Source organism: Ixodes scapularis, unplaced genomic scaffold (assembly GCF_016920785.2).
Source record: "Ixodes scapularis isolate PalLabHiFi unplaced genomic scaffold, ASM1692078v2 PGA_scaffold4__175_contigs__length_147842914, whole genome shotgun sequence".
Classification (NCBI taxonomy): Eukaryota; Metazoa; Arthropoda; class Arachnida; order Ixodida; family Ixodidae; genus Ixodes; species Ixodes scapularis.
Window position 1 is genome coordinate 37,486,310 of NW_024609879.1, and position 26,265 is coordinate 37,512,574.

At 42.1% G+C, this 26,265-nt stretch overlaps 1 protein-coding gene across 1 annotated transcript in view; it reads left to right on the top strand.

Moving 5' to 3' along the window:
- Positions 1 to 21,905, top strand: part of LOC115319728 (A disintegrin and metalloproteinase with thrombospondin motifs 12-like) — a 65,517-nt gene extending 43,612 nt beyond the window's left edge. The window contains exons 10-13 of the mRNA XM_042293496.1: positions 2,662 to 2,826; positions 12,096 to 12,237; positions 13,871 to 13,975; positions 21,837 to 21,905. Coding sequence (XP_042149430.1) covers positions 2,662 to 2,826; positions 12,096 to 12,237; positions 13,871 to 13,975; positions 21,837 to 21,905 — 481 coding nt within the window. The remainder of the gene's footprint in view (positions 1 to 2,661; positions 2,827 to 12,095; positions 12,238 to 13,870; positions 13,976 to 21,836) is intronic.
- The last annotated feature ends 4,360 nt before the right edge of the window (positions 21,906 to 26,265 follow it).

The following is a 26,265-nucleotide window of genomic DNA, read 5'->3' on the forward strand; positions in this document are numbered from 1 at the left end:
CCGACTGCGCTGGGCTGTGGGTTTTCTCGTCAGTGGGCAGTGGCAGCCTGCCACTGCCCACTCCCAGACGCTGGTGGAGGCAAAATCGCCGCGTTTTATCTTTCCTTTCGTGTTCTATGACGAATAGAATTTTTCGAGGTCTTTAAGAACGCATTGTACTATTTTTGTGAACAAAAACAAACAAATGAAAGCTGTTTCGGTGAGTCCGTCCATGACAGAAGAAATGCAACTGGAATGTCTTTTTGTTTTTTTTTTGTTTTCTTTACGTTGATCTTTTTTGCGGCACCGCACACTCAGCCGTATATATCTACAGCGATCTTAACTGTCGAAAATATTTGACCACAAATAATAGCCTAATGGTATGGGCATTCCCCGCTCACAAGATGAAATTCAACGAGTGTCATCAATCGAACAACTTATATAGTACGTACCCCACGGTGCCGCGTTATTCGAACGGGATTTGAGAAAGGTCTCAAATGACAAAGCATATTCAACATACTGTGCCCACGATAGTCACTTCACGGCGAACGAACGGAGTCCGGCTTGAAATAGGCCACACCTTAAAAAAAGCTGCTTCTTTTGCACAGCACCAAAGCAAATGGACAACCGTCTGTATTCCGTCCCCAAACCCCGGACCCGACCCTATAAGGTATTTTTCGCGAAGACTCGGAACATAGCCGCGAAGGCTTTTCGGAGATTATCTCAACGGAAATAACCCTCGAAGAATGTGGAATGGCCCGCGTCGCTGGCTACCTGACGTTCGGTTTCTTGGTTCGTTTCCTGCGGAGGCAAAGCAGGCTACGGGCCCTGGTATTCACTGGTTCTCACAATGAAAGATACACAAAAAGGGTAAGCATCCTGATTAGAGAAATAAAGTAAAAGCTTCCAAGAAAAGCCGACGAACTCGAATGCACGATGCAGGTGGAGAGTCGCGCTGACCGGGTTTCACACCTCAGGCGGGAGACAGAAATGTCCGGCTGATAGGGGTCGCTCGAATCGCAAAATGGCGCCGGCCAGAGAGCTCTTTTTGCAAAGGTCTATTTTATTAGACTTTTTTTGCGTTAATGCCTCCTATACTGGCTTACATATTCTATCGTTGGTGACATAAAAACATACATGCGGCTGATTTCGGCTCTTCATTTGCTTTTTTTTTTCTCTATAATTGTCCAAAGCTTTTTTTAGCGCTTTATTGTATATATTTCCTACGTTGCCAATCCAGTTTTATATTCTACTTAAAAAAAATAGAAAACTCTAGATCTTAAGAAACGCAGGGATGCAGGGCCGGGGCTTATTATCATTACGCTTCTTGCTTCATGAGTGGTTATTTTGCGTTTCAACTGGCCAATGCCGTCAGCTCCTTAACATCGGAACTATAATAAATATGCCGGGACTCAGCACGCCCTATGTCCCTAAAGGGGCCCTGCAATAATATTTAAGCGTCTACCTTTTTTTTGCGATTTCCACGTCTCTTGGGGTTCGGGCCTGCCAGCGGGCACCGTCCCGCGCCTTCCGGACCTTACGCAAGAAGTTCTCCATTATTTCTCGCTTCGTCCTTTCACTCGATCTTTCTAATATAATCGTTGCTCCAAATAACGTATCGCAGGGACATCTAGTAGAATGTGCTGCGAGATTCCCTAAAGCTTGCAACTGCTCACACGCGTATTTGTGCTCCGGTAGCCTCTCATTTAAGCACCTGCCCGTTGTAGTAGGGCAAGCTGGGACAGTCAAATCTGTGCAAAATTGAGCAGCAAGATTCTGCTACTCAAAAAAACTCCTTTCGTACCAGTGTCACCGCAATTATATCTCAAGATAATCTTCTTAACCTCGAATCCCGGCGTAAAATTTCCAGACTCTGTCCATTCACAAGTATAATCACTCATCACTTGACAGCTCTGTTATTGCACCAGCTCACTGCGTTTCATGTAGCATCAGTCATCAGGTCGCTGTCTACTCCCCTCCCCCTCCACCCCCCCCCCCCCCCTCCCATGCCCGCTGCACTGCGCATCTTTTTCTCATTTTTTTCTGCAATAAAGCCTAGGATTGAAATGCTCTGCCCACCGATACCGCGCTCCACTCCAACCCCACCCATTTTAAAGCATTCATCGAAGAAATTTTGTTTTGATGTTTAAATATTGTACTACCCTCATGTAATACTTCTTATTTGAGGCATTTGCGGTTCAATAAATAAAAATAATATAAAACTAAATGTCTACAGAAGTTGCTCAAGAACAGACCTTTGAGACAGGCTCAATATAACTGGTAATTTGTCTAATATTGTACTATACAGCTGTACCGTTCTCCCGTACCCTGCCCAAAAATCGTGAATCCTTTGAGCATGGTACACGACAAGACAAATCCTTGCGAACAGCCCTCTGTACTTCGAGGAACTGCCAAACAATAACAAACGAGCTGACAGCTTCAAGTTTGAAAGCGATCTTCGTGATGTGAACTCACACAGACCTTGTAAATCTACGCAGTAGTGCAAAGCAACTCCTAGATATTTAATTTTTACGGTAAAAAAGGAGCGCCATTCAAATTAAACAATATATTGTCATGTAACTAACACCTACTACGCCAAATGTGGATGGACGTGAAATTTCATCGAGCCATCATTCACGAGCACGTTACTAACAAATATCTTAAACTGAATTATCTCAACAGCCTTGGCATGGTCCATGATGGGGACAAACCAAAATATAGCACTCCTGGAAACGAGCGTCAAGTATGCTCCGCAAGTGACGGCTTCATAATGGCACCTGTTGCACACGGCCCGCGGAATGGACAGTGGTCCCGCTGTTCCTTGGACCAGGTTCGTGGTTTTGTCAGGTACGTTTCTTATAGGGCTCATCGAATACGCACCTGTTATAATAAGGGCATGATAGTATATGATGACTTTGTTTTAAAAAGACAAAAACACTAAAAGTAAGCCTTTTCTTTTTTTTGCTATATCCTGTTTTAAGCAAATAGGGCGTGTATGTTTTAGCAGTTTGTTACAGCTAGCGACGGGTTTTAGGAGAGGGGGATCCTTCAATGACTCCACATTTATTCCCTGACACCACCTCATCAAATTATACTGTCTTCCGCATCTCCTTTTATGAAGCAGTAAGGAGGCTTAACTTTAAACAATGACTTGAGGGTGTAGCTTTTGGTCTTCAGGGGAAAAATCTGTATGCATTTTGCTATAGGGTTTTGTATGCAATGTTCCCTTTCTGAGAAAGGACTTGGCCTAGGGCATTTTTATCCCATTTGTCCTCTCTGTGGACAGAAGAGGTTGAACAATAAGGTTCCAAACTAATTTTTAACACCCTTCTTCAAACTTCGCCTTGTTTCAGGACACAAATAATTATTTTTAATTAAGTCAATTTGTATGTGGCGTGGAAGAGTGCTGGACTGGCCTCCCGTTTACTGGAAGAAGATTAGGAAGTGTGGCTCACGCATTTGCCATCAAGGTCCACCCGGATTTTTTATTCAGTGAAGCAGTAATAAACTAGCATGGTTTAGTTAGTGCTCCTTCTGTAGTCGGTCCGAACATTTTATTATTTAGCCTAAGCTAGCTACTGCATCACTCCGCCCGATCAGCAAGGCAGTTTCAAGGTTAAACTCTGAGAATTATGCTAAAATCAGAGTTGTATAAAAAGTTCCGTGTTTCCAGCTTGACATTTTTTTAACGTTGAGAGGGAGAGAGAGGGGCGTTCGGGGCTTATTTTTTCTAGGAATTAAGTGTTTTCAGTGTAAATTTGCAGCGTCGTACTAAGTATCGGTGTTCATCGGGGCGTATGATGAAGGAAACGGGACGCAAGCATGCGAGTCCCCAACCTCCAGAGAATACAGTGCAGTCCACTTATAACGATATTGAGAAAACCGCAAAATCCAATCGTTATAGCCGATTATCGTTATATCTGGATCAAATCAAATCTAAAAAAATAGCGATCAAATCTAAAAAATCTGATCGCTATAAGCGATATATCGTTATATCTGGTATCGTTATAAGTGGATTACACTGTATGCGTATCCTGGAAAGTTTCCCAGTAGCGAGAAAAGAAAAGAACGAGATATCAAGGAAGGCGGGGGGGGGGGGGGGGGGGGGCGGGGGGAACATTCCTATTAAAAAATGCAGCATCGCAAATAGATCAGTTCTGTTGTGTTCGCGGACGGCGCCTGATGAGCCTGGAGATATTTCATTTCTTTGGAAAGCTTTCTTTTTAATTTAAAACTATCTTAAATTCGTTTTTTTTATATTCCCCCTTTTAATAGCACAACCTCAAATGCTACCTTACGGTGCGTATTGGTGTTTGCTGAAAATGTAAAACCCTAGTTATAAACACAAAAAAAAAACATGCGAGAAAAGGTTGATCGTTTTCTCAACAATCAGGTCAAGTAATCGCGGTGCGCGTAGATGACGAATTAAATGCAATGTTTCTTAGTGGATACGTTATATCGAATTCATTTGCACCTGCACGCCCTTTTTTCCTTACCATTTTTATGTATCCATTTTATAAATAAATATGCTTTTTTCATTTATCGTTTTCGTTAAGTTTGAGGCTAAGTTATTAAGGAATTGGTCAGGACCCACAAAACAAAAAGGTAAATAGCTTCCAGGTGGTGTTAAGATACTCGCATATGAACCGATAAACGACCATTATAGTTAGAGGCGTAGACATATTCACTATAAAAAATAAAACTTTCTTTTCACATTAAAACAAAACGTAGGAATAATTAAACCAAATCGAAAAACCGCGATCGCCACATCCTATTTAGAATAAAGTAACGTGGATATTAATTAAGGGGGCTGAGTGGCTTTAAAGTTTTCAATGTTTAGTCATTGATCGAGCTGAAATCTTTCTTAGTGATTTGTTTCTTTGTGAGACTTTCAAATATGCACTTAGTTTTTATATACCTGTACTAGATCTTGACTTATCATGACATTTGTAAGCTTAATCAGGCTATTCTCAGAAGTCGATATTAAACAATTCTGCAAAATTTATCTGAAATATTACTTTATTTGCATTCATAAGAAGAGCATTGAGGAGTGATGCTCTTTTAAACCAAAATTACAAAAATTATACTGTTAACATTATTTATTACCATGTTGCATAAAACAAGAAGCTATGTATTTGAAGGCCAATTAATTATAAATATGATATAGCGCCAAAATCAACAATATTAGCATCACTGCACAAAGTAGTTCTTGCTGAATTCAAATCTATCAAAACACATCTCATATTTTTTTTGAGAATTGTACGTCAACGACCCGTAAAGTCGACCTCATTAAAGATACGAATGTACCGATACGTAATAATTTATACGGCTATGTGAAAGCTATTCGCGTATTTGAAAATATTACTTTGAAATACATCAGTATTCTCAATTTTAGTAGTAGAGATATAAACAACATGTGAAAAAAGGTTAATGACCCTATTTTACATTAAGATCGATCTTACAAGTACACTGGACATATTGAGTGGTAGAAAGGCATTCTAACATTATCTGAAATCAGAAATTATTCTTAAAATTGAGTTGCCATTTAGAAACTCTCTTGCGGGACTTGAAAGATATTCTTTCTTTTATATGCGCGCTTCAGCTTAGTAACACATGTGCAAACTTGGCGGTCCCGGATCGTTCACACGGGACATAAGTGCAGCATTCGCCATTCCCATTCCATGGTTTACGGAAGTAATTTTACTATCTACTTGAGTATGTTTGCTATGGAGGTCACTTAATTACGTAGCTTTTTCTAATTTTAAAACGGCTTTTGAAATATTAAAAAATTTTTTTTTGTCCTTACATTTTTCTGTTGCATTGCTTCTGGGCTTTTTAAAGGAAATTAGATGTTCGGTACCTGCCTATTGCTGCTCAGATGACGAGCTATCTATAGGCAAAAGAAATCGGACTAGATATAACCCTCACTATAAGTTATAAGTACAAGTATTCCCCGCAACAAACCTCGCTTTTTTATCGAATAAAAAAACTACGCATCGTCGAACGCACACAGACCCCTCTCAAACATAACGCTAGAGGTCCGGTTCATATGATACATTTTAGAAATATCTGTTATCTTACTCCAAAGTTTACGCGAGCTTCGTATATTTTCAATGTGAAAATTCTGGCCGACGAGGATCATGAAAGCATGTAACTTAATGGTTCACGTACCGGGAACGGGCCAATTCTTTTATTGAAAGTGTCAGAAAAGTAAGTATAAGCTTTAACTTTTGAACAAGATAAAGGTTAGCTGTAAAACGTTCGCATCTGGTTCGAACCGCTAGTGTTATGTTTGGGGGAAAACTGCGAGTTCGGCAAAGCGCAGTTTATTTTTGCTCTGAAAAAAGACACTAATTTTCTTCGCGGACAAGCCGTATGCAATCCTATTAACCTTGGACCAAATACCTAGGATAATAGAATTTGGTTAATTTTTTTATCTATAACACACAAAAGTAGGTATTAATTATGATCAGGGTTCCCATCATACATATTAGGCAAAAAAAAAAGAAACAAATGTACAAATAGGGTGAAAGTTGACTATATTTAAGAACACTACCACGTGGTTTCGCATAGGTCAACAACATATTGATTAGAGTTAGAAATAGCAGCACGCAATAAGAAGTTTTAAGAGGCCCCATATTAAACATACGGTTGCTACGTTTGTTAAAATTAAACGAAGATGACTGCAATTCATATATGGTTACTCTTTTTTATTATACAGCGCCTCTCGCTGACACAATGTAGGAGCAGTCAGCGGCTGTTTGCGCTTGTAGCGCAACCCCCTTTAGGTGACTACTACAAAGGATGAATTTCAAGCATAATATTTTTTTTAATCATCGCGAAACAAGGGGAATTTTATCAGTCCTTCAGGATGTGAAGTGTTTTTCTCAAATATGTTAAAAAAAGAAAACAGCGAAAAGGGAAGACATCTTATTTATTCCGCCTAGAAAAGGGCGCACGTGCCATGACACTACGCATTTATTTAGTATAAACAGTGAGAACACTGCCAGTGGTGGAACGTTTTAATGCGATATCACTCTTTAGCTACTTCACCCGGTATTCGCAATGCGGTATCTGGCCTCGAATGCACCACGCGTATTCGGGGCGGCAGTACGCAATCCTTCAGATTTGCACCTAACATATTGAGGTATTTAACGCACAAGGTAGAGAGAAGAAGGACAGGGCAGAAAAGAGCGCTACTCACAACTACATTAACTGACACGAAAGGAAGATAAAGAAAAAAATCATCAAATCATCCGCGGACTCAAGCATCTACCACCAGCTCCTTGTATGATAGTGGCTCGTTCATCCAGGCTTGTGTGGGCCCTTCATTGTTCGTTCAAGGAATTCCCTTTCCTTGTTTGACAGTGTTACGGATTCTGCGCTAATACCACTCCTCTCCTCAGAGAGGATCTAGAAGGCCTCTAATACCTCGCAGGTCAGTTTGTCTTTGTTCTTCTCCAAGACGTTGCTCTCGCCGAATAATCCTGCTCACGGAGTCGGATAGTGAGGCACCTGCTTGTTTGGCCTATGTAGCTCTTGCCACACAAAAAGAGGAATCTTAGATACGACTCCCGAAGCGCATAGACGGAATTAGTTTGCATGCTTCTTGGTGCACTTGTGTTTTGTGGCACCCTCAGCTTGCGCATTCACTCTAGGGCAAATTTGGCTAATTCTTTGTGGCGCTGAAAAAACTACTCTGTCCCCATAGCGGCTTGCGTAGTTTTTTTTTTAAAATATGGAGCATCCTGTTCTAGTAAGGTATTACTATTGGTCTTGTTTACTCGACACTTGTCTTGCTTGATTGGAAGCCTTTTGCCTTCTTCACCAGAGCGTTTGCCAGATCATTCAGTAGGGCTGACAAATAGCCGGCCCTTCTTAGCCTCTCTATTAGCAAACTGAACCTGGCTGACATAGTATGAACACAGGATTTATTAAGTGCCAAGCCCAGATACGTTAGAGCTATGTCCCTCTTGATGACCTTTGAGTGCGCCGAGCTGTAGTCTAGAATGCCTTTCTTAGATTGTGAGCTGTACGACCAACAAAGATGGGTGTCACCCAGGTAGGTGGAGCTAAATATCCAGGAACTGGATCTTTCGCTCCAGTATTAGAAATTTCTTCCGAGTTTTCAACTCCGAGGAGATAGTGGAATATCTCCGGTTAGGGGTTACTGAGAAGAGAACTGCATTCAGTATTTATGTGAAGAATCTTTTTTGCTCCTGGGTGACCCCATCCAACCTGGGTGACACCCATCTTTGTTGGTCGTACAGCTCACAAACAAAGAAAGGCATTCTAGACTACAGCTCGGTCCACTCAAAAGTCATCAAGATGTGCATAGCTCTAAAGTGTCTGGGCTCGAGACTAAAGAAGTCCTGTCTTCATACTACCTCAGCCAACTTCAGTATGCAAGCAGAGAGGCTAAGAAAAGCCAACTATTCGTCAGCCCCACTGGCTGATCTGCCAAACGCTCTGGTGAAGAAGGCAAAAGGCTTCCAATCCAACAAGACCAGTGTCGAGTAAGCAAGGCCAATAGTAGTACCGTACCAGCACAGGATGTCCCATAATTTAAAAAAAAAAAAAAAACACCGTCGCCAACCTCTATGGGTTCAGAGTAGGTTTTTTCAGCACCACAAAGAAAATAGCCAAATTTGCCCTAGAGTGAATGCGCATGTTGAGGGTACCACAAAACAGAAGTGAACCAAGAAGCATGGAAGCAATTTCCGTCCATGCGCTTCGGAAGTAGTATATAAGATTCCTCTTTCGTGTGGCAAGAGCTACATAGACCAAACGGGCAGGTGGTTCAATGACCGACTCCGGGAACATGATTACTCCTTGAAGGCCTATACTGGGCGGAAATCTTCCACTCCATTGCAGGGAGTGCATGTGCAGACCATTATTCGGCGAGACCAATATCTTGGGGAAGAACAAAGACAAATTAACCCGCGAGGCATTGGAGGCCTTCTACATCCTCTGTGAGGACAGGAATTGTATTAGTACAGAATCCGTAGCCCTCTCAAACAAGGAAAGGGAATTTCTTCAACAAACAATGAAGGGCCCACACGAACCTGGATGGACGAGCAACCATCATTCACGGGGCTGGTGGTAGATGCACGAGTCCGCGGATGATTATTTGTTTTTTTCTTTCTCTTCCTTTCTTGTCAGTAAACGAAGTAGAGAGTAGCGCTCTTTTCTGTCCTGTCCTTCTTTTCTCTACCTTGTGCGCTAAATACCTCTATATGTTAGACTAGCAACTAGCCCAAATTTCAACTTCACTGCACATTTGCACCCTGTTCTAAGCACCTCACATCCTTGACGTCGTCCTCGGCGTCGTTCTAGAGGTCGTCCTACACGTAGTCGTTGACGTCGTCCTCTAAGGCGTCGTCCTGGACGTTGTCCTAGCAAAAAGATAAACCCGCGCCACGCATACACGGAGCGCCAGTGCGTACACATTCACATTTCTGCCCAAGCTACGAAGCAATTATCGGTTTGGGTGGAGCTAGTTGGTAGATGGTCAATGATCGTGGCAAAACAGTGTGAACATTGAACGATCACGCCGATAGCGGACGAGAACACACACGAACCTGCAATGATGGTAGGGAAAGAGCTTGTACATCAAACGATTATGCATAGACAGAATACTATACGAATACACAGAGACGAGGCAATCACTCAATCTCGAAGTGGCGCGCTAAAGTTGTGCTTACCTGAAGGATATCGTTGTAAGCCATTCATAAAAAAAAAAAAAAAAATTGCTTAACCAATATTTGCGTGTTCAATTATTTGCAGCGAGACACTTCGTGAGCCTCACGAAGACTGCTGTCGCAATTCATAGACAAACAACAATGATGTTTCCTGCAGCCCATATATTACAAAATCACCCTTTGGAAACAAAAAAATATCGTTTTAAGCAGTTGCAAAAAAAAAAAATGCTATCATTGCACACTCTTCGCCATCATTGATCAGCTATCAGGGGTTGTGCATCAAGCACGAAGAGTGACTGAGTGTTTGGCACCTGTTCGCGTGTGCAACTCGCGACACCAGATAGACCACTTCTCCTGGCAAATGGCACCACAGGTACGCAAGGCAACCGGGCCGCCTTGTCTATTTCGTTTTGCTCGGCACTATGCACAAAATTAGACGATTTGTTTTATAACACATTTTAGTTAAAAATACTTTACTGGAAAAACACGGCGAAGACACTTAGGACTGCTTACATGTAAGACTGCGAAAACATTCCTACACACAGCGCATTCCTACAAGCAGCGAATCACGTCATCATTTTGCAAACGGCACTCCAACGGTGACCTTACACTCCTCCACTTCTCAGTCGCTGGGCCCCCTCCGGCTTTACGGCTTCCCAGACGGAGCATCTGCACTGCTGTGCTTTTCTTTGTGTTTTATTTCTGAGGAGCGTCCGCTTTGACCTTGAGCACCCCGTCGGCTTCCGTGACAAAGCATCTGCAAAGCACCATCTTTCGGGCGCAACGCCGACGCCGCCTTTTCGCGTAATAGGACAAGTAAGGTTTTGGGCTTAATAAACATAGTAAACAATTCTAACAAAATGAAAACGAACCTGAAGTTGTTGCAGCTTAACGATGGAAACAAATATAGGTTTATCTTAATGTTAACCATCAAAATTCATTATGATTGTTGCACCACCTTATGCGACACAGGATTTGATTCCAGTGTGCGAAGGCTGTAGACACAGATCGCTAAAAATACAGCAAAACTTCTGTTCCCCCTTCTTTGCTTTTGTGATTTGTTTTTTGGCGTTTATTTCGGGCTAAAGTCGCAACCTGATCACCTGCAGAGCCATTATAAGATGTTCGGAACGCAAAATCCTTCCTGCCATTCTTAAACTGACAGTGATGATGTTGATCATGCAACCGTTCTTGGAAAAGGTCTGACCCAGGCCGAAGCGTCCCCACACCAAATGTCACGAAAAAACACGTAACCTTTCGAAGCCCGTCCTTTCTATACACAACTCTGTTTTTATTGCATGAAAACGAAAACGAAGCTGCCTATTACGTCAAGCAGTGACAAACAAACCAATTAAGCGCTCGAGTATATTTGGCACCTGCTACGTTTCGGGAACAAAAACAAAAAAAAAATGTTTCGTGTTGGGTCAGACTTGCTAAAAATATGAGACCAAGCGCGGAGAAAAAAATTATTTGCTTACTGTGGAGCATTTAAAGTATAGTTAGCCTTCGGTTATGTCTCCATCAAACGACCTAATTTCTCTTGTCCACTGTATACTTTACTTAATAATGTAAACACGACAACACGAATTACAATATATACGCGGTGGATATTTTCTAATTGCATAGTTTAGTCAAACTATAAAATACCAATTTCAAACAATAGTGAGCAGACAAGCAAAAATAAAAATAAAAATTTAGAAGGATCTCTAAGCGGCACCGGAATAAAAGTGCATTTGCCGGAATAATCATATTTCTTTTTATTTCTGGATAGGCTTGGTTTATAGGTTTGTGTTGGACATACCGGTATTGGTAACTGCATAAAATGTAGAGACGTGGGTTTCATTATATCAACAAATGCGTACCGGATAGGCCCCAAAAATTGTTTTACGCAGTGCATAAGGAAGTTCCATGTCTCAGAAACATTAAGCTTTACTAAAAGCTAGCTCTAGGAATGAAGCCGTGACGTTGAAGGTTTTGTTTGAATAAGACCTAATTAAAATGATATTTTATAAATATTTTCAACCACGCTGAAGTGTCTTGCGTTGTGGTGGACATAGCCCCGCTATTTAAGGGCTAGTCTCAAAGTGATTCAAGGCACAAGCTTCCAGGTTTGCGCGATATCGTTTCCGGGTGGAGAGATTTGTCATGTTGCGCAAGCAAACGACAGCTAGTACAGTAGCTGGTTAGTGTTATGCGGTAGCCGACTCAGTATACTAGAAACGGTGGATGTTGTCCTTTATACACACACATTAAGAAAATCGAGTGGAGCGTTTAAGAAACCCTGGTAAACGGATATGTTAAATATGTTAAACGAATATGATAAAGGTACATGTTGAGTTCAAGTGTAGAGCATACGCTGCAGTTTAATCGTGATATTAGTGGTTATGGACAATACTGATTTTATCTCTTTTTTAGGACTCTAAAACAAGCCTGCTTCGATCTACTCTCATCAAGGCACTACTCGATAAACATGACGGTACTTCCGGGAGAAGGAATGACAAAGCTACAATTGTGTGAAAGAACCTACCCAGGCTTCACGGGAATCCGCGTCCACCCCGTAAGGCCTAAATCTGTCGTCACAATGCTCAGGTGCGCAGAACACATTTTGTTAGGATTCGGCACCGGCGAAACAACCGAGAGTGCACGGGAATGCCGGAGGACGATTGAGTGCAAGGATTCAACGAACACCCTGTCTAACGTATATGTGTTTCATGAATGGTTGATTCTACATCATCTCATGCAACTGGACGGAAGCTGTACCATCTCTGAAAGAGACAAATTTTCGTTTACAACGATCTTCTACGGGAAGCCGCGGACCGAATGCTCGTAAAATCTAAAATTGTTTCCTTCTATATCTGGGTAGTTGCATTACTTTGACAAGGTTCTTACAAAACACACTATAAGCCCAATGACCTGGGACCTATTATTTGGCTAAAAATTCGCTTCGAATGCCAGATTTATATGTTCACAAAAATGGGAGTCGTGATATTCCAGCACAATGCAGCATATTTTTTTTTTATATTGCGCGTAGCTCAGTACCTGTATTTTTTGCTTGAGATCGGTGCGCTGCAAAATCCTTAAAGACAACCAAAAACACACACATCGACTAAAAGCGCAAAGTCAGGGCGCATTTTCTTCCTACATTAGATAACCCGGAAAATGACGACGAACGCTGTGACCTCAGGCTGTTGACGCTGCTTGGCTGGTTCTTCGGCTTAGAAAGTCGGTTGCGCTCTGCCGTAAATCAGGACCCAAGCACAGGAACTCGAATAATCACTACAAGGTGGTCCATATACGCGAGCAAGGATTCTGGAAACAACTTTAAAAGGAAAGCTAAAATTAAGGCTTGTTAAGTGTTTTTCTTAAGCCAAACTGCTTTTTTTTTTATTCTTCGCTCAACTTAAGCACTAGCGTATGTGTGTGTCCTCTTGTTTTGTTTTGTAATATTTTTCCTGTCAAGGGTAAATTATGGACACCTTTCCTTAAGTTTAGTCTATCTGACTCTCCTGATGCATAGACGTTCTCAGTAGAAACGCCGTTCCTGGGTTCAGCAGAAGAGAACAAAACATTTCTCTAGCAAATTAAGCCTATCTCTTTCACAGTACTGGGGTCATGTTATATTCTTCAAATAAATAAGGCTACCTTTGTGCAGAGTTGGGATTGATCGCTGATTCAGAGTTTTTACAACGTGTCATAAACGGAGGGTTCTGGGAGCTTTCATGTGACTCTGTCTTAGTGTGGGAACAGGTGCGATTGCAAGCTTACCAACGTTATCCAAAAGTACCGCATATGCTTGCACGCCAACAACGCCAGAAAGATGTCAATCTTGCAGTTGCGTATACCACTAAGCGCCTAAGCGTTTGCAAAAGTGATTGTCTTAAAAACAACATTTTACATGGCTTAAAACTTAGCTTTTGAAAATCTACAGAAAGTGTGGGATGACTTCAAAACAGTATGCAAGCCTCGGGGGTCGGTACCAAACTGGGCACTGCGGGATACGTCGACCAGGTCTCAACCGGTGCATACTATTTAAAAAGATCAACCTCAGCGTTTTTGTAAAAAAACGACGATTTTGCATCAATTAATTTTGAGATTACTTCTCGTTGAGTCGCGAAAGCTGCCGAGTTAAAGCACAAGACCGCACGTTCGTAATGCTGTCAAAAATTATATATAATCTTTTTTCTTGACAGGATTTTGAAAACTCCCGAGACTGTGTGATATGGTGCTGCTTTAGAGATTACAAAAAATGCCTACAAGCTGCTCTTACGGATGGAATGCAATGTATATACGGATATGTAAGGACTGTTTGTTGCTAACTTTTATAGTGGATTATTCCAACCAAATGCACTTTATTTAAAACATATCAGTTCATTACGCCTTGATAGTTCCAATGTGCATGAAACCATCATACAGGGAGCTCCCAAGAAGAGTGAGCCGCGTTATCCGGCAAGAGTAAAAAAAAAAAAAAAACAGCTATGCATCGCAGAAAGCTCCAACTCCGTTAGAATGTGACGCTAGCGCTTGGGATAAAACTTGGCAGTTTGACAAGATGACCTTACCTGAATTAAACGACAATTCGGAACGACGAAATTCCTCTACGAACGGATGTCCACCTAAGCCTAATATTGTGAACTACAAGAAATGAACCTTGCGGGTGTCTGTAGCTCAAATTTCAGTGAAAAAATTTTGTCACGAAGAAAGAAAACATATATCCTCTTTCTTGCTGGGAAGTGTTTTCCACTGATATAATTTCTAAAAACGTGCACAACGTCGACGTCTATTTTGAAGATATGAAGCTCAGGAGGACATCGGCTCGTAGAGAAATTTTATTTCTCTCAAATATTTTCTTATTCAAGTACCGTCATGTTGTGAATCTTCGGGTTCTAACCTAACCGCTATATTCACATTTCCACGGAGTGTGAGCTCTCTGCGATGCGTAGCTTTTACCCGGGCCGAAAAACACCTGATATTGCTTCTCGAAAGCGATTATTATTTTTGTTCTACAACAAAAGTCAGCTTTTAAACAAACAAAAAAAAAATATGGAAGCTTACAAGGGCGCAGTTAAGGTGGTATTGACTTCGGTGAAAGGAAATCACTTAGCCACGTAATAACATCTCTTTAAGCATCTCTTTGTCTAGTATGTGTCTTCATTATCACTAACGTTTCTTAAACTATTAGCAACATATTGTGAATAACATTTGCTATTTCCGAGGAAAGAAATACGTTTAGCAGAATATTGTTGTTCAATCAAAAACGAAATGAGTAAGCTTCATTTTGTAGATCAAAGAGACAGTCTACGGCGACATCAACAGCTAGCATTGAGGAGCAAGACTGTAAAATTTGGGCACTTTACTCTTTCTGCACATCCATAAAAACTGAATTGCCACCGAAGTTTGCAATTCAACTAGGATATGTTTATTTTCAAGTAAAAACCTAGTGACAGATGCCCGGTGACGTTGGTTTATTCCGAGGCTTTGGACCTCAAATATGTAGAACTCTGACGGTGAGTTACGTAAAGAGAGAGGTTAATAGTTTCGTGGCTTTTTTAAGCAATCAAATGTTCCATTTTGGTTTTTTGTTTATTAGGCGCTACTCTAAAAGTCCATGTAGGTAACTTATTAGTCCAATATTACACAAAACAACTTAGTGTTTTTAAACAAAATTATTGTGAACTTTTGCTTACAAAAGATAGACATATAGACAAACTCAAAGCGCTAACGTCACGCACTGCGGTGGCGCTGCTGTCGGTACTGCGCTTCCGCAAACGCTTCGCTCCTCCCGAATTTCGTTTCTGCGCACGCGCAGTGCCCACACCTGGTGTGGGCAAAGCGGGCTTGTTTCTAAACACTGGGTTGGTGTATCGAGAGGTCAGCGCGTCAGCCGCCTTACTTCTTTCATTACGATGCTGAACTAGCCGAGTTGCTTCAGCGAATTACGCAATCTAAGTAATCAGATGCGTCTAGGTTTTCCCACAGTGTATAGAAGGGCTAAACCCTGTAATCTACGGAGGGAGTTTGACAAATGATGAGGCTCACACAATCTTTAGACCTACAAAATACAGCCTTATTCGTGACATTTAACATGAGCTTGCATCATGCTCGGTGTTCCAGATGAGATCGTTATTTCGGGTCCAAACATATTTTCATCGTCGCCGTTCGCGCAACTCTTAGTATAAAGCGGCGAGTGACTCTCCCAAGCGCCCTACTGAAAACTAAGTTCACTGGATATTTCGGAGTGTACATACAGTAAAAAAACGCAGGTGACGGCCAGCATAAATGAGTGTCACATCATCTACACTTATCGACACTAACGCTGCTTGTTACATTATGACCATCGCTTTGTCATAACTGGATCAGGCAGTGTAGGCTTCTTGCACCTGGTAACTTTCGGATAGTCTCGAAATAGAAACCAACATTGTCGTCTGCCAACTGTGCCTTGGCGCCATGTTGGATGGAATGAACGTCTTATTGCAGCACCAGTTGTGTCGTAAGGCCCTGGCGTTTGCCCCGCTCACGTTGAAGCTAAAACAAACTCGTTTCATGCAGGCGATGGAACACAATTAGGAATAAGCGTTCCTTGAGTATAAATTCCTCGGACGGCACTCGAAAGCGCGCGTGGAGTGCCATCGCTCGGCACTTGAACGCCTCGCAAGAATGGCGTGGGACAGCAAAAAATGCATCATCTGCTAATCATTTCCGTTGAATGACCGGAGAATTAGTGCCACTATCTATCGGTGAACTTAATAGAAGATATCGTCCATAAACTTTCAATACTTTAGCCGAACCTCCAACTTTTTGACTAGCTACACAGATGAAGACAGGAAGTGCCACAGAAGTAATTTGGTCTGCTTTACTTTTCCTAGTCAATCGCAAAACAGTTCCTTGCGGTTCGCCTAACACGAAGTACAGTCCACAAACTCTTAGTTGGTAACCCTATTGAAAAATCTCATTTGTGTGAGAAATTTGTGTGTCCGAAAAACCCACGTGTATCATACATGATATATAAGAACCATATAAGAAACATGTAAGAGATTTTTTATAAGTTTCTTATATGGTTCTTATGTTCCTATATAGTTCTTATGTAGTCGTTTATCCTTCAATATATCTTGTATGATTCATAAGTGTTTATTGGACACAGGGGATTTTTCATACAAATGGCTGTTTCACTAGAGACGAAGCTTTTTAGTCCAGATATTGCCGACGTATTCGTCCGAGCAATTCATATCGCCGGCGAACTACCGATTGCTCGAGTGTCGCTATGTACTAATTTTAATGATTGCCGGTATATAATAAAACAAAAAAATATACTGCTGGCAGTAGCTACAGTTTGTCACGGATCACGCATAACATTGCATAACAGCTTCAAATGACTCCAACATGGATTCCGCGGGTTCCGGTGAGCTTTAGGAACCGGTAGAAGAGTTTCGTCATGGTCTCGTGCAAAAACTTTATAATCGAAACAAAAAAGGTCCACTCAAAATATAGTTTCTTTAGTTTTTGTAGAATATAGCAAGCAACGCTTTGGATGCCAGCAACTCTCACCGGCCAGACACCCCTTTTTATAAGTAGCTTATGATACATTGTATCCCCACGGAATTCAAGAAAGCAGAAGTACCTCTTTAATGCTGGGCGGCTTTTGGTCGATTTTATTGCGCGTATATTTTCACGGTAAGTTTTCGCAGTTATCAAAAATTGAATATATGATTGAAAAAAAAAACATACCTAAGAATTTTTTAATGAAACATTTACTTGGCAAATGCGCTAGCACGCCATCGAGTGCGCTAAATAAAAGTATGACCTATTGAGGACGTAATTTTTTAGGTTTTAATATAGAGTGATTTATTACAAGCTTCAGCTTTTTTATACTTTTTGTCAAGCAGTGGCGGGAGGACACCTTACAGAGGTTCGTGGTGCTAAAGGCCGAACTGGTTGACTTACATTTGTACAAGACCAGGAAACATTTACAAAAAGGAGAACACCAGTCTTCAGCAGTACATACGCAGAATGCCCGATAAATAGTCCCCAAAACTAGCAGTATGGGCACACGCCAAACTGACATAAACAGAATTTGAAAATACATTTTCCAATAGACACAAAATATGCCTATATAAATGCACAAAGTACACAAAATATATGCGAGTGGGCACATCTACAGTGTGCTTTATAAAAGATTCACCGTACACAAACTTGAAACGAAGCCTAAAACATTCACTAAAAGCACTTAGAAATAAAATAACTATCGCTTAGCGTGAAAACAAACAAGGCTTTAAAGAGTTTTCAAGGCAAAAAAAAAAATGAAGGCGTAAATTCATTGCAGGCTTTTAAATAATAATTATAAACTAAAGGGTGAAGTGTTTTAGGGCCGGCTTCTATAAGATGAACATAAAATTACAAAACAGAGTCACCAGCAACCGTCTCATGACCGCTAAATTCAGTGGTCTTACATATATATAAATTAATTAAACCTCGTTATTATTTGCTACCACTTAATTCATAGTTATAAATAGATAGCATATATCCCTACTCTTTCGGCTGCCACCTATATTCATTTCGACTTCAATCGTATAATTAAGATACATCTGTTTTTTTTTCTCTGACCGGTGTGGCGGCTGAATAAGCAGGGGAACAACATGTAGCGCGGGAACAGAATTCTGATTAAACCAACTGAAAGGCAGCGTGTGTCCGTGGTGCTTTTGCCTTGTTTTCGTACACGTCTTTCCGCACGTCCCAACACTGGCCAGGTTGTGCGGGCCACACCAAGACCACCTAAGCAACGAAGCCGTAGTTCTGGATCTTTTATGTCCCCGTAAGGGGACGGCGGGGGCACATCTTTAACGGGAGTGCTGCTGAGTCGGTAGCGACTCGTGTCCAGTCTTTCAAAACACGAGTTCCAGTCAAACTCTGACGCGACGCTCGTGTCCATTCTGTGTCACGTGCTGGCCTTTGGCACGTGAAGGGCACTACGGGCTTGTTAGCTATACTCCTTCTCACAGTGCAGTGACCGCTTTACTGGCTTATCGGGATGCAAACGCTACGGTAACAGTGTCTGTTGTCCAGCAAGAGGATGAGGGACACTAAGATGGAGCGCAGACGGCGCTACGTAACAAACGAGCCACTCAAGCAGCGAGAGCCGAAAAGAGCATCACCTGCTAAAACCAATCACTCGCTGAAAAAGAGTGCCAGATCTCGGCGCCTTCACTACGCATGATTAGTTCAGCCGGTGATATCAAACTCATTAGCACGACGATTGCCGTAAGGATGTACTTTCGAGGTTGCTCGATCGGATCGGGCCGTCAGCTGTGTTTGGACCTGACACACCAACTTAAAATGTGCTGCGCTGTTTCGTTTCTTTTTTATTCTTTATTTCCGTATCTACTTCACCATCTAAATCGGAGTAGGGGGACTACAAAAAATCTGCGCGTGAAGAAAGGCGTCATTTGAAGTTATACTGACCGTGCGCGATGGAAACGAACTTCAATCACGCGTGGTCTCATCAAAAAAAGAGTGCCGCAGCACGTCACCCCTAAAAGGATTTTCTCTTACTGTTAAGGTATGTTCATTTCTACTGTATAAGCAGAAAAATATTTTCATATAAATATTTTTACTACGCCAGTAGTAAAAAATATATTGAAATACATGCAATAAAGAAATATTGTGAACTTATTTCAGACGGAGGGGCTTTTCCACGATCACCTAACAATGACCAACTTAATTTTGGCTCGTGCTTGCACTCCGTCATACTAAGTCGCCAGTCAAAATTTTCTAAGAAAACGAAAACGTTACAGCTATATTTTGCATTTTTTTCAAGTTCTTGAATAGAAAATGCGGTACAAGGGTCCCAGACAACGCATGCATATTCATAGAACACAAAAGTCGAAATAAATTGTTTCTTTGAGCGACTGGGTTAGAAGTTAAAAGCTAAGCATACGCGAGGCCTTCGGGGAATTGTAGTCAACATGTTCCTTCCACCGCAGATCGGAAGTGAAGTGCACACCCATATATTTAATTTTATTAACAGTTTCTAGTACTTTTTCGTTTAGTGAATAACTAAATTCTGGAGGCAGTACATTCCTTCTGAAGATGACTTGTACAGTTTTTTTTTAATGTTCAGAGTCATTTGTTATGACTGGCACCATGATTAAGTGTTGTCCATGTGTTTTTGCAAAATCAGGCTATCATGTGTGTTACTGACCTCTCTATGCATTACTCACTCATCTGCAAACATTGTAATGGCAGAACGAGCATCAACAACAATATCAGGCACACCTGAAATGACGTACCATTTGAGATTGGAAGATATTTAAAACCACTAATTGCTCTCTGAACGAAAAATTTACACGAACCATTTTTTTGGAAGTAAATGGAGAAATGTGAAAGAGTATCCCTACTTCTGATCTTAAGTTCAGACGCCGCCGATGCTGCGACTTGATATCACCAATCGGAGAACATCAAAATGGCAAAATCATGGTGTTTGTTGCTTCTGTACGTGTCGTATCATCGCTGAATTAATCGTGAACATGAAATGCCAAGTGACTGCATTTTTGACCCCGCTAAATTGGTCCTATCATCTCGTCGTGTTGGCTGCGACTTAATTTAGGCTAAAAAATGTATGGGGCTGTCGCGAACGTTTGTCTAACCCAACGTTCGACGCCGAACCCCGAGGTTTAGCTCGCTGGCAAATTCAGGACATTTTACCGAAATTCGACAAAGTTCAACTTGAGAGCAATGTTGTCCGACCTGTATACGACATTTTATATTTTTTGGCCAAGAAGCTTTAAAAAATGTTAAAATCTATAAAATGATTACTAGTGTTTACACAATTAAAAAAAATATGTGATTTAGTTATGCGAAACAATAAAAAAATGAAAGCCGTTTACAACTCGCTGTAGCGCCGGATTAGAGCGCAGCTCATGAGGAGGAGGAGGGGAAGGGTACTGAGGGGAAGGTATATTCTTCCTCCCTTCTCACCTCCTCATCCTGTCTGCTACTCCTCCCTCCAAGCGGCGTCGCCGTCTTCTCACGAGGGTCACGTGACCTCACGGGGGTCACGTGACCCCTATGAAGTCACGTGACGAGGACGAATACGTCATCAGTGACGTCACTGATGACGTCATCAGTGCCGATACCGATGCCGATGACGTCATTAATGACGTCACTGATGACGTCGTCAGGGACGATGACAATGTAGATGCCGATGACGTCACCAGTGACGTCAATGATGACGTCATCAGTGACGATGGCAATGACGATGCCAATGACGTCACTGATGACGTTATCAGTGACGTCACGCGTCCCATAATGCGCCGCTCGGTTACGCCGACGCCGACGGCAACGCCGACGCCGCTCAAGCCGGAAACCGGCGCCTAAGAGCTGCGCTCTAAAACAATATACCCGGAAATTATTGCACCCCTCCTCAGCCAGGTTGCTTCTACTCGTTTTCAATATCCGAGCATGCACATAATAGTTGGACAACACTCAAAATTTCATTAAACTTTGAAATGGACAATAAAAACTTGAACGCTAGCAGGTTCGCGACATCCGTGATTATAACTTTGAAGGATACCTATAATTCAGCACAGAGCTTGCTCTCTTCTGTCGTAGTTTGGTTGTGGTCCTTCAAGCCTTTGGAATACCGCGGAAGATGACGGTCAATGTTGGGACGGCCTCGATTCGCGACACCGTCGTAGTTAAGGACCGGTGTTGGGACGACTCCAATTCAGGACATGCCCGAATGGCCGATTGGTGTTTGAACGGCATCCTGCGGGATACCTCCGAATTTACTGATCGATGGTGTTTAGTGGTTGTTGGGGACAAACCAGTTCGGTACACCGAGCAATTCATCATGTAGTTCAGGTTTACGAGGATGCCACAGGCAGGACCGGCTCGTTTGGGCCGCTGTGGTATGTCCTCTCCTCGTGCCTTTCCTGTCATGCCGCTCGTCGTTTTCGCCACCTTCCAGATCATGTTTGCCAGTAACAAAAGGTAACGTTTTTGCAACGATTCCATATCACTCCTCTGGAGTCAGTCTTAAGCCTAAGTAAATTAGCGCCTCTGGGTGGGGTTTTACAGGAGCGATCATCCATGCAGGCAATCGTGAATCAAGTTTATAAGTTGTTTTAGTTACGATTTTAAAATATATTTTTTTTTATGTTGCAGCACTGCGTGAAGCACCGATGCATTAGGAAGTCTAAGCACTATCCATCTATTGGCCAGCGCCGCCGATAGGTCATGCAACACGACCATCTGTAACAAGCACGACACGGAGGGTTGCCATCACTTCAAGACGGAGCAGACCGAATTAATGGCACATAAAAACATTACGTTTTTGTTAGAACAATTAAAATTTGGAACACGATCCTTGGAAGTGTGGTAAATTGTGATTCATTAGCCTCAGTCGGAAATTTTCTACTTGAACTGCATGAGAATCTAATTTCTGCTTACGAGTGTGTAAAGAAGTGCCTAATGTTTTTAAAACGATATACATTATTTGCTTGTGTAGCGTGATGTCAAACGGCGTAGTTTTGCCTTTTTGCATAAAATGCATAGGGTGTTAAGAAATGAAATCATATTGCACGATACGATGTGTATTGGATTTGACGTTCCACCCCTGTAAAAGTGCCCGAAAGGGTGCGCGACACCAGTTATAACGAAGTCGGTTCTAACAAAATAGAGGCTACAGCGAGGCGATTACGATTTTTTATTCCCGTTCGCACTTTTTCAAAGCATTTCTGCCTGTTTTTAGTGAAAGAGTTTGAGCAGCTCCCGCAGATATAGCGAAGAGAAATTTTGTGATAATTTAAACAAATAATGATCAAATTCGGTAAGTTTATTAAGTATCGGACCGCTGCACTTTGCTGACGCGGCCAATAAGCCACCAGAACAGGCTGCAGGAAATGCTGGAAAGGCAACCGGCGGCAGTCTCTGCAACGTCCCCTGCTCCCCGCTCCTTATCTAGGAAGCTGCTTTACCGCATCGCAAGTGGAGAAGCCGTCGTGCCGGAACCAATAGGGGCGTCCGAGCGCTAGCGACATCGTTCCGGCGGAGATGACGGAGAGAGCCTAGATATTAGAGTGGGAGCAGTGAGTATGCCTGCATTTGATTGTCGCGTGGCCAGCGTGGCGAGGAAACTGAGCTCTTTAGGAACGCTCGTAGACTTAAAGATCCTGACTTGTCACTATGTGACGACCATTCGCAGGATGTACAGTCTCCGGCAACATGAAAGACCCACTGGGAGTGCGTGGCCGAGGCGGTGGCTGGCGGGGGCGCTGCCAGCGCTCCGGGCAATTCCACTCTGCTTCGAGGGAAGGACGCTCACTCGAGGCTCAGCACAATCTGATAAGCGCGTTTCGCTTTCGCTGAGCCCGAGGGAGCGTCCTTCCCTCGAAGCAGAATGAAAATGCCCGGAGCGCTCGCAGCGCTCCCGCCAGCCACCACCTCGGCCACGCGCTCCCAGTAGGTCTTTCATATTGCCGGAGACTGTACGTATTAATCGTAAGCACTTATGGGACCATGCGAAAGCAGAAAGGGAGCAACGCGACCACTCGGTTAAAGTTGTACGCGATAAACTATACATAGATGGCAAGTCATATACATGGGACTGAGAACTTCAGAAAGTGGTACAAGTTAAACGATCATAATGTACCCCTAAATCAAGGACAGTTTGTGAAACTGTTGTACTTGTTGTAAATTGCCGGAGTGTTAAGAATAAAGTGGGCGAGTTGGCTGGCCTAATCAGTTCAATATGTGCTGATGTCGTCATCGGAATGGAGTCTTGGCTCGACGCAACGATAATGGACAATCAAGTATTTCATCGTTCTTTCAATGTGTACCGTCATGATAGAACGACGCACGGTGGCGGAGTCTTTATCCCAGTGAGGGATTCATTAAATAGCTGTGAACTTCGTGTTGATAGCAACTCAACCGAATCTGTTTGGTGCCTTGTCATACAATCTGATGGTTCCAGATTTGTGGTCGGCTCCTTTTATCGTCCACCAGCTTCTGATTTGAGTGTTATGCGGCAGCTGCGCAAGATTGTTTGTTCTTTTTCTGCCGAGTGTATTTTTATTGGAGGTGATTTTAATTTACCGGATGCAACATGGAGTGATGGTAGATGTGTTTTAGGCTCGAATAGCGGTTTATACTGTGAGATGAAAACTATGTCGGATACACTTCGGTTTTCTCAATATGTCACCCAGCCGGCACGCGGCCCTAACCTTCTTGATATATTGTTATGCAACACCCCCGATGTTGTGTCGAATTTATGCGTCATACCTGGTATCAGTGATCATCATGCCGTCGTTGCCAATTTGGCCACAACTACTAATCGAGTAAAAATTAACGAGTCTAGGAAAGTTTTCTTTTTTAACAAAGGGGATTATGCGAAGATCTCAATGAATCTTGAGAACAGTTTCTTGTCGTTTGAATGTATTGCAGACGACATAAGCGTTAATAATTTGTGGCTAACGTTTAAGGAAAGAATTCTTGCTCTCATGGACGCTCACGTACCTAGTACATTAAGCAGTAAACTGAAAAAGATGGAGAAACCATGGATTACTGGTGAGCTAATTTGCATGATACGTAGACTCCAGAGAACCTTTACAAGGTACTGCAAAAATAAATCTGAGGATAACTTTTGTAAACTGCGGGACCCAACGTCACAATATAAGAAAAAATTGAGAGAATGCCAGAGGACCTTCTTTCAAGGTTAAACTTCAGACCTGCAAAGCAACAACAAGAAGAAGTTTTGGAAATTTATGAAACGGTGCGGTAAAGATAAACTTGGGCCCCCAGTCAAACGCAACATGAAGGGTTTGTAGTAACAAATGATTATGATAAAGCTACATTATTTAATGATTTCTTTAAGTCAGTATTCCTTCCCGATGAAAATGTTTCCCTACAGATGGTCAGCAACCAGTATGTTGGCATGCCGCAGGTTGAGTTCTCCATTAATGGAATCAATAAATTGCTTGTTAACATTGATGAATCCAAAGCTACTGGTCCTAATTGTATCTCCCCTAGGGTGTTAAAGTATTGTTCGAGTGCAGTAGCGAAATATCTTTTTGTCGTTTTTTCTAAGTCGATACAGGAGGGAAAACTACTTGATGATTAGAAAATAGCCAATGTCGTGCCAGTTTTAGAGGGCGGATCTAAAGGTATTGTATCGAACTACAGGCCGATTTCGCTAACCCCAGTGTGCTGTAAAATTGTAGAACAAGTTTTGTACTCGGCGTTAATGAAGCACCTTGTTTTGACCGGCTTTCTGAATGATCAAAAGCATGGGTTCCAAAAAGGTTTTTCATGTACGACGCCGTTAATCGAGTTTTATCATGATATTGTCACAATACTTGATAATAGAGGTCAAGTTGATTGTATATTTTTAGATATCAAGAAAGCATTTGATACTGCCTCTCATTCGGTATTACCACAGAAACTTGAAGTTTTAAATATTGATAATAATGTGATGCACCGGTTAAGACATTACCTAGCTTCAAAGCAGCAACAGGTTGTGGTAAATGGGACAAGTTCGGGTCGTGTTTTTGTAACATCTCGCGTGCCACAGGGGTCTGTGTTGGCACCGCTTTTCTTCCTCATTTATATTAATGATATTTCCCGAGAAATTGAATCAAAAATACGTCTATTTGCCGATGATTGTGCATGGTAAAACGCAGTGTCTGGTACAACGAATTTCACACAGCTTATGAGAGATGTTAAACGAATTGAATCATGGCGTAGTAACAATAAGATGTCATGGAACGCTAGCAAGTGTGTTCACGTGTGTTTCACTAGAAAACATAATAAATTGACTCATCAGTACTTCATTAACAATGAAACTATTAGAATTGAGCCATCTTATAAATATTTAGGTGTTATATTTTCTGAAGGCGGAACATGGACAGCTCAAGTGAACAGTGTCGTTTCCAGGGCAGGCAGGGCTTTAAATTTTTTACAGCGCAACCTTAAACATGTAAGCAAAGAGCTTAAGGGGGCAGCGTATAAAGCGTATGTTAGACCGATATTAGAGTATGCTTGTCATGTGTGGGATCCGTCGTACCAGGTTCGTATCAGTGCTATAGAACGTATTCAATCTGTTGCTGCTCGGTTTGTTTTTGGAAGATACGATCGCTTCAGTCGCACAATTGAAATGAAAAAGGAACGGGATGGGTGAATTTAAATGAATGTCGTAAAAGGCTGCGTCTCAAATTGTTTTACTCGATTTATCACAACCAAACAGGACTTTGTGCTGCAAAGTTTCTGCATTCCCCATCTTAACGTTCTGTTCGCACAGACCAATGTTATAAGGTTCAGCCGTACTTCTCCAGGACAAACATTATGAAACAGATTTTTTTTGCACGAACCATTGCGTCATGGAATTCATTGCCGGCGAAAGTGGTGTGCCGCGAGACTGTAGATCTCTTTAATAATGCATTGTGCCCCCTGCAATAATGCCTGTATAGGCGCTGTGCGTTTTTCATGAATAAAGAATAAAGAGAGGCGGACACGTTGGCAGAAGGTGAACGCTTTTGAGTTTTGACTCTTTGCAGGGCACCTTTTTGCGAACGCGGTCTATAAACCACGTCACCCCGAT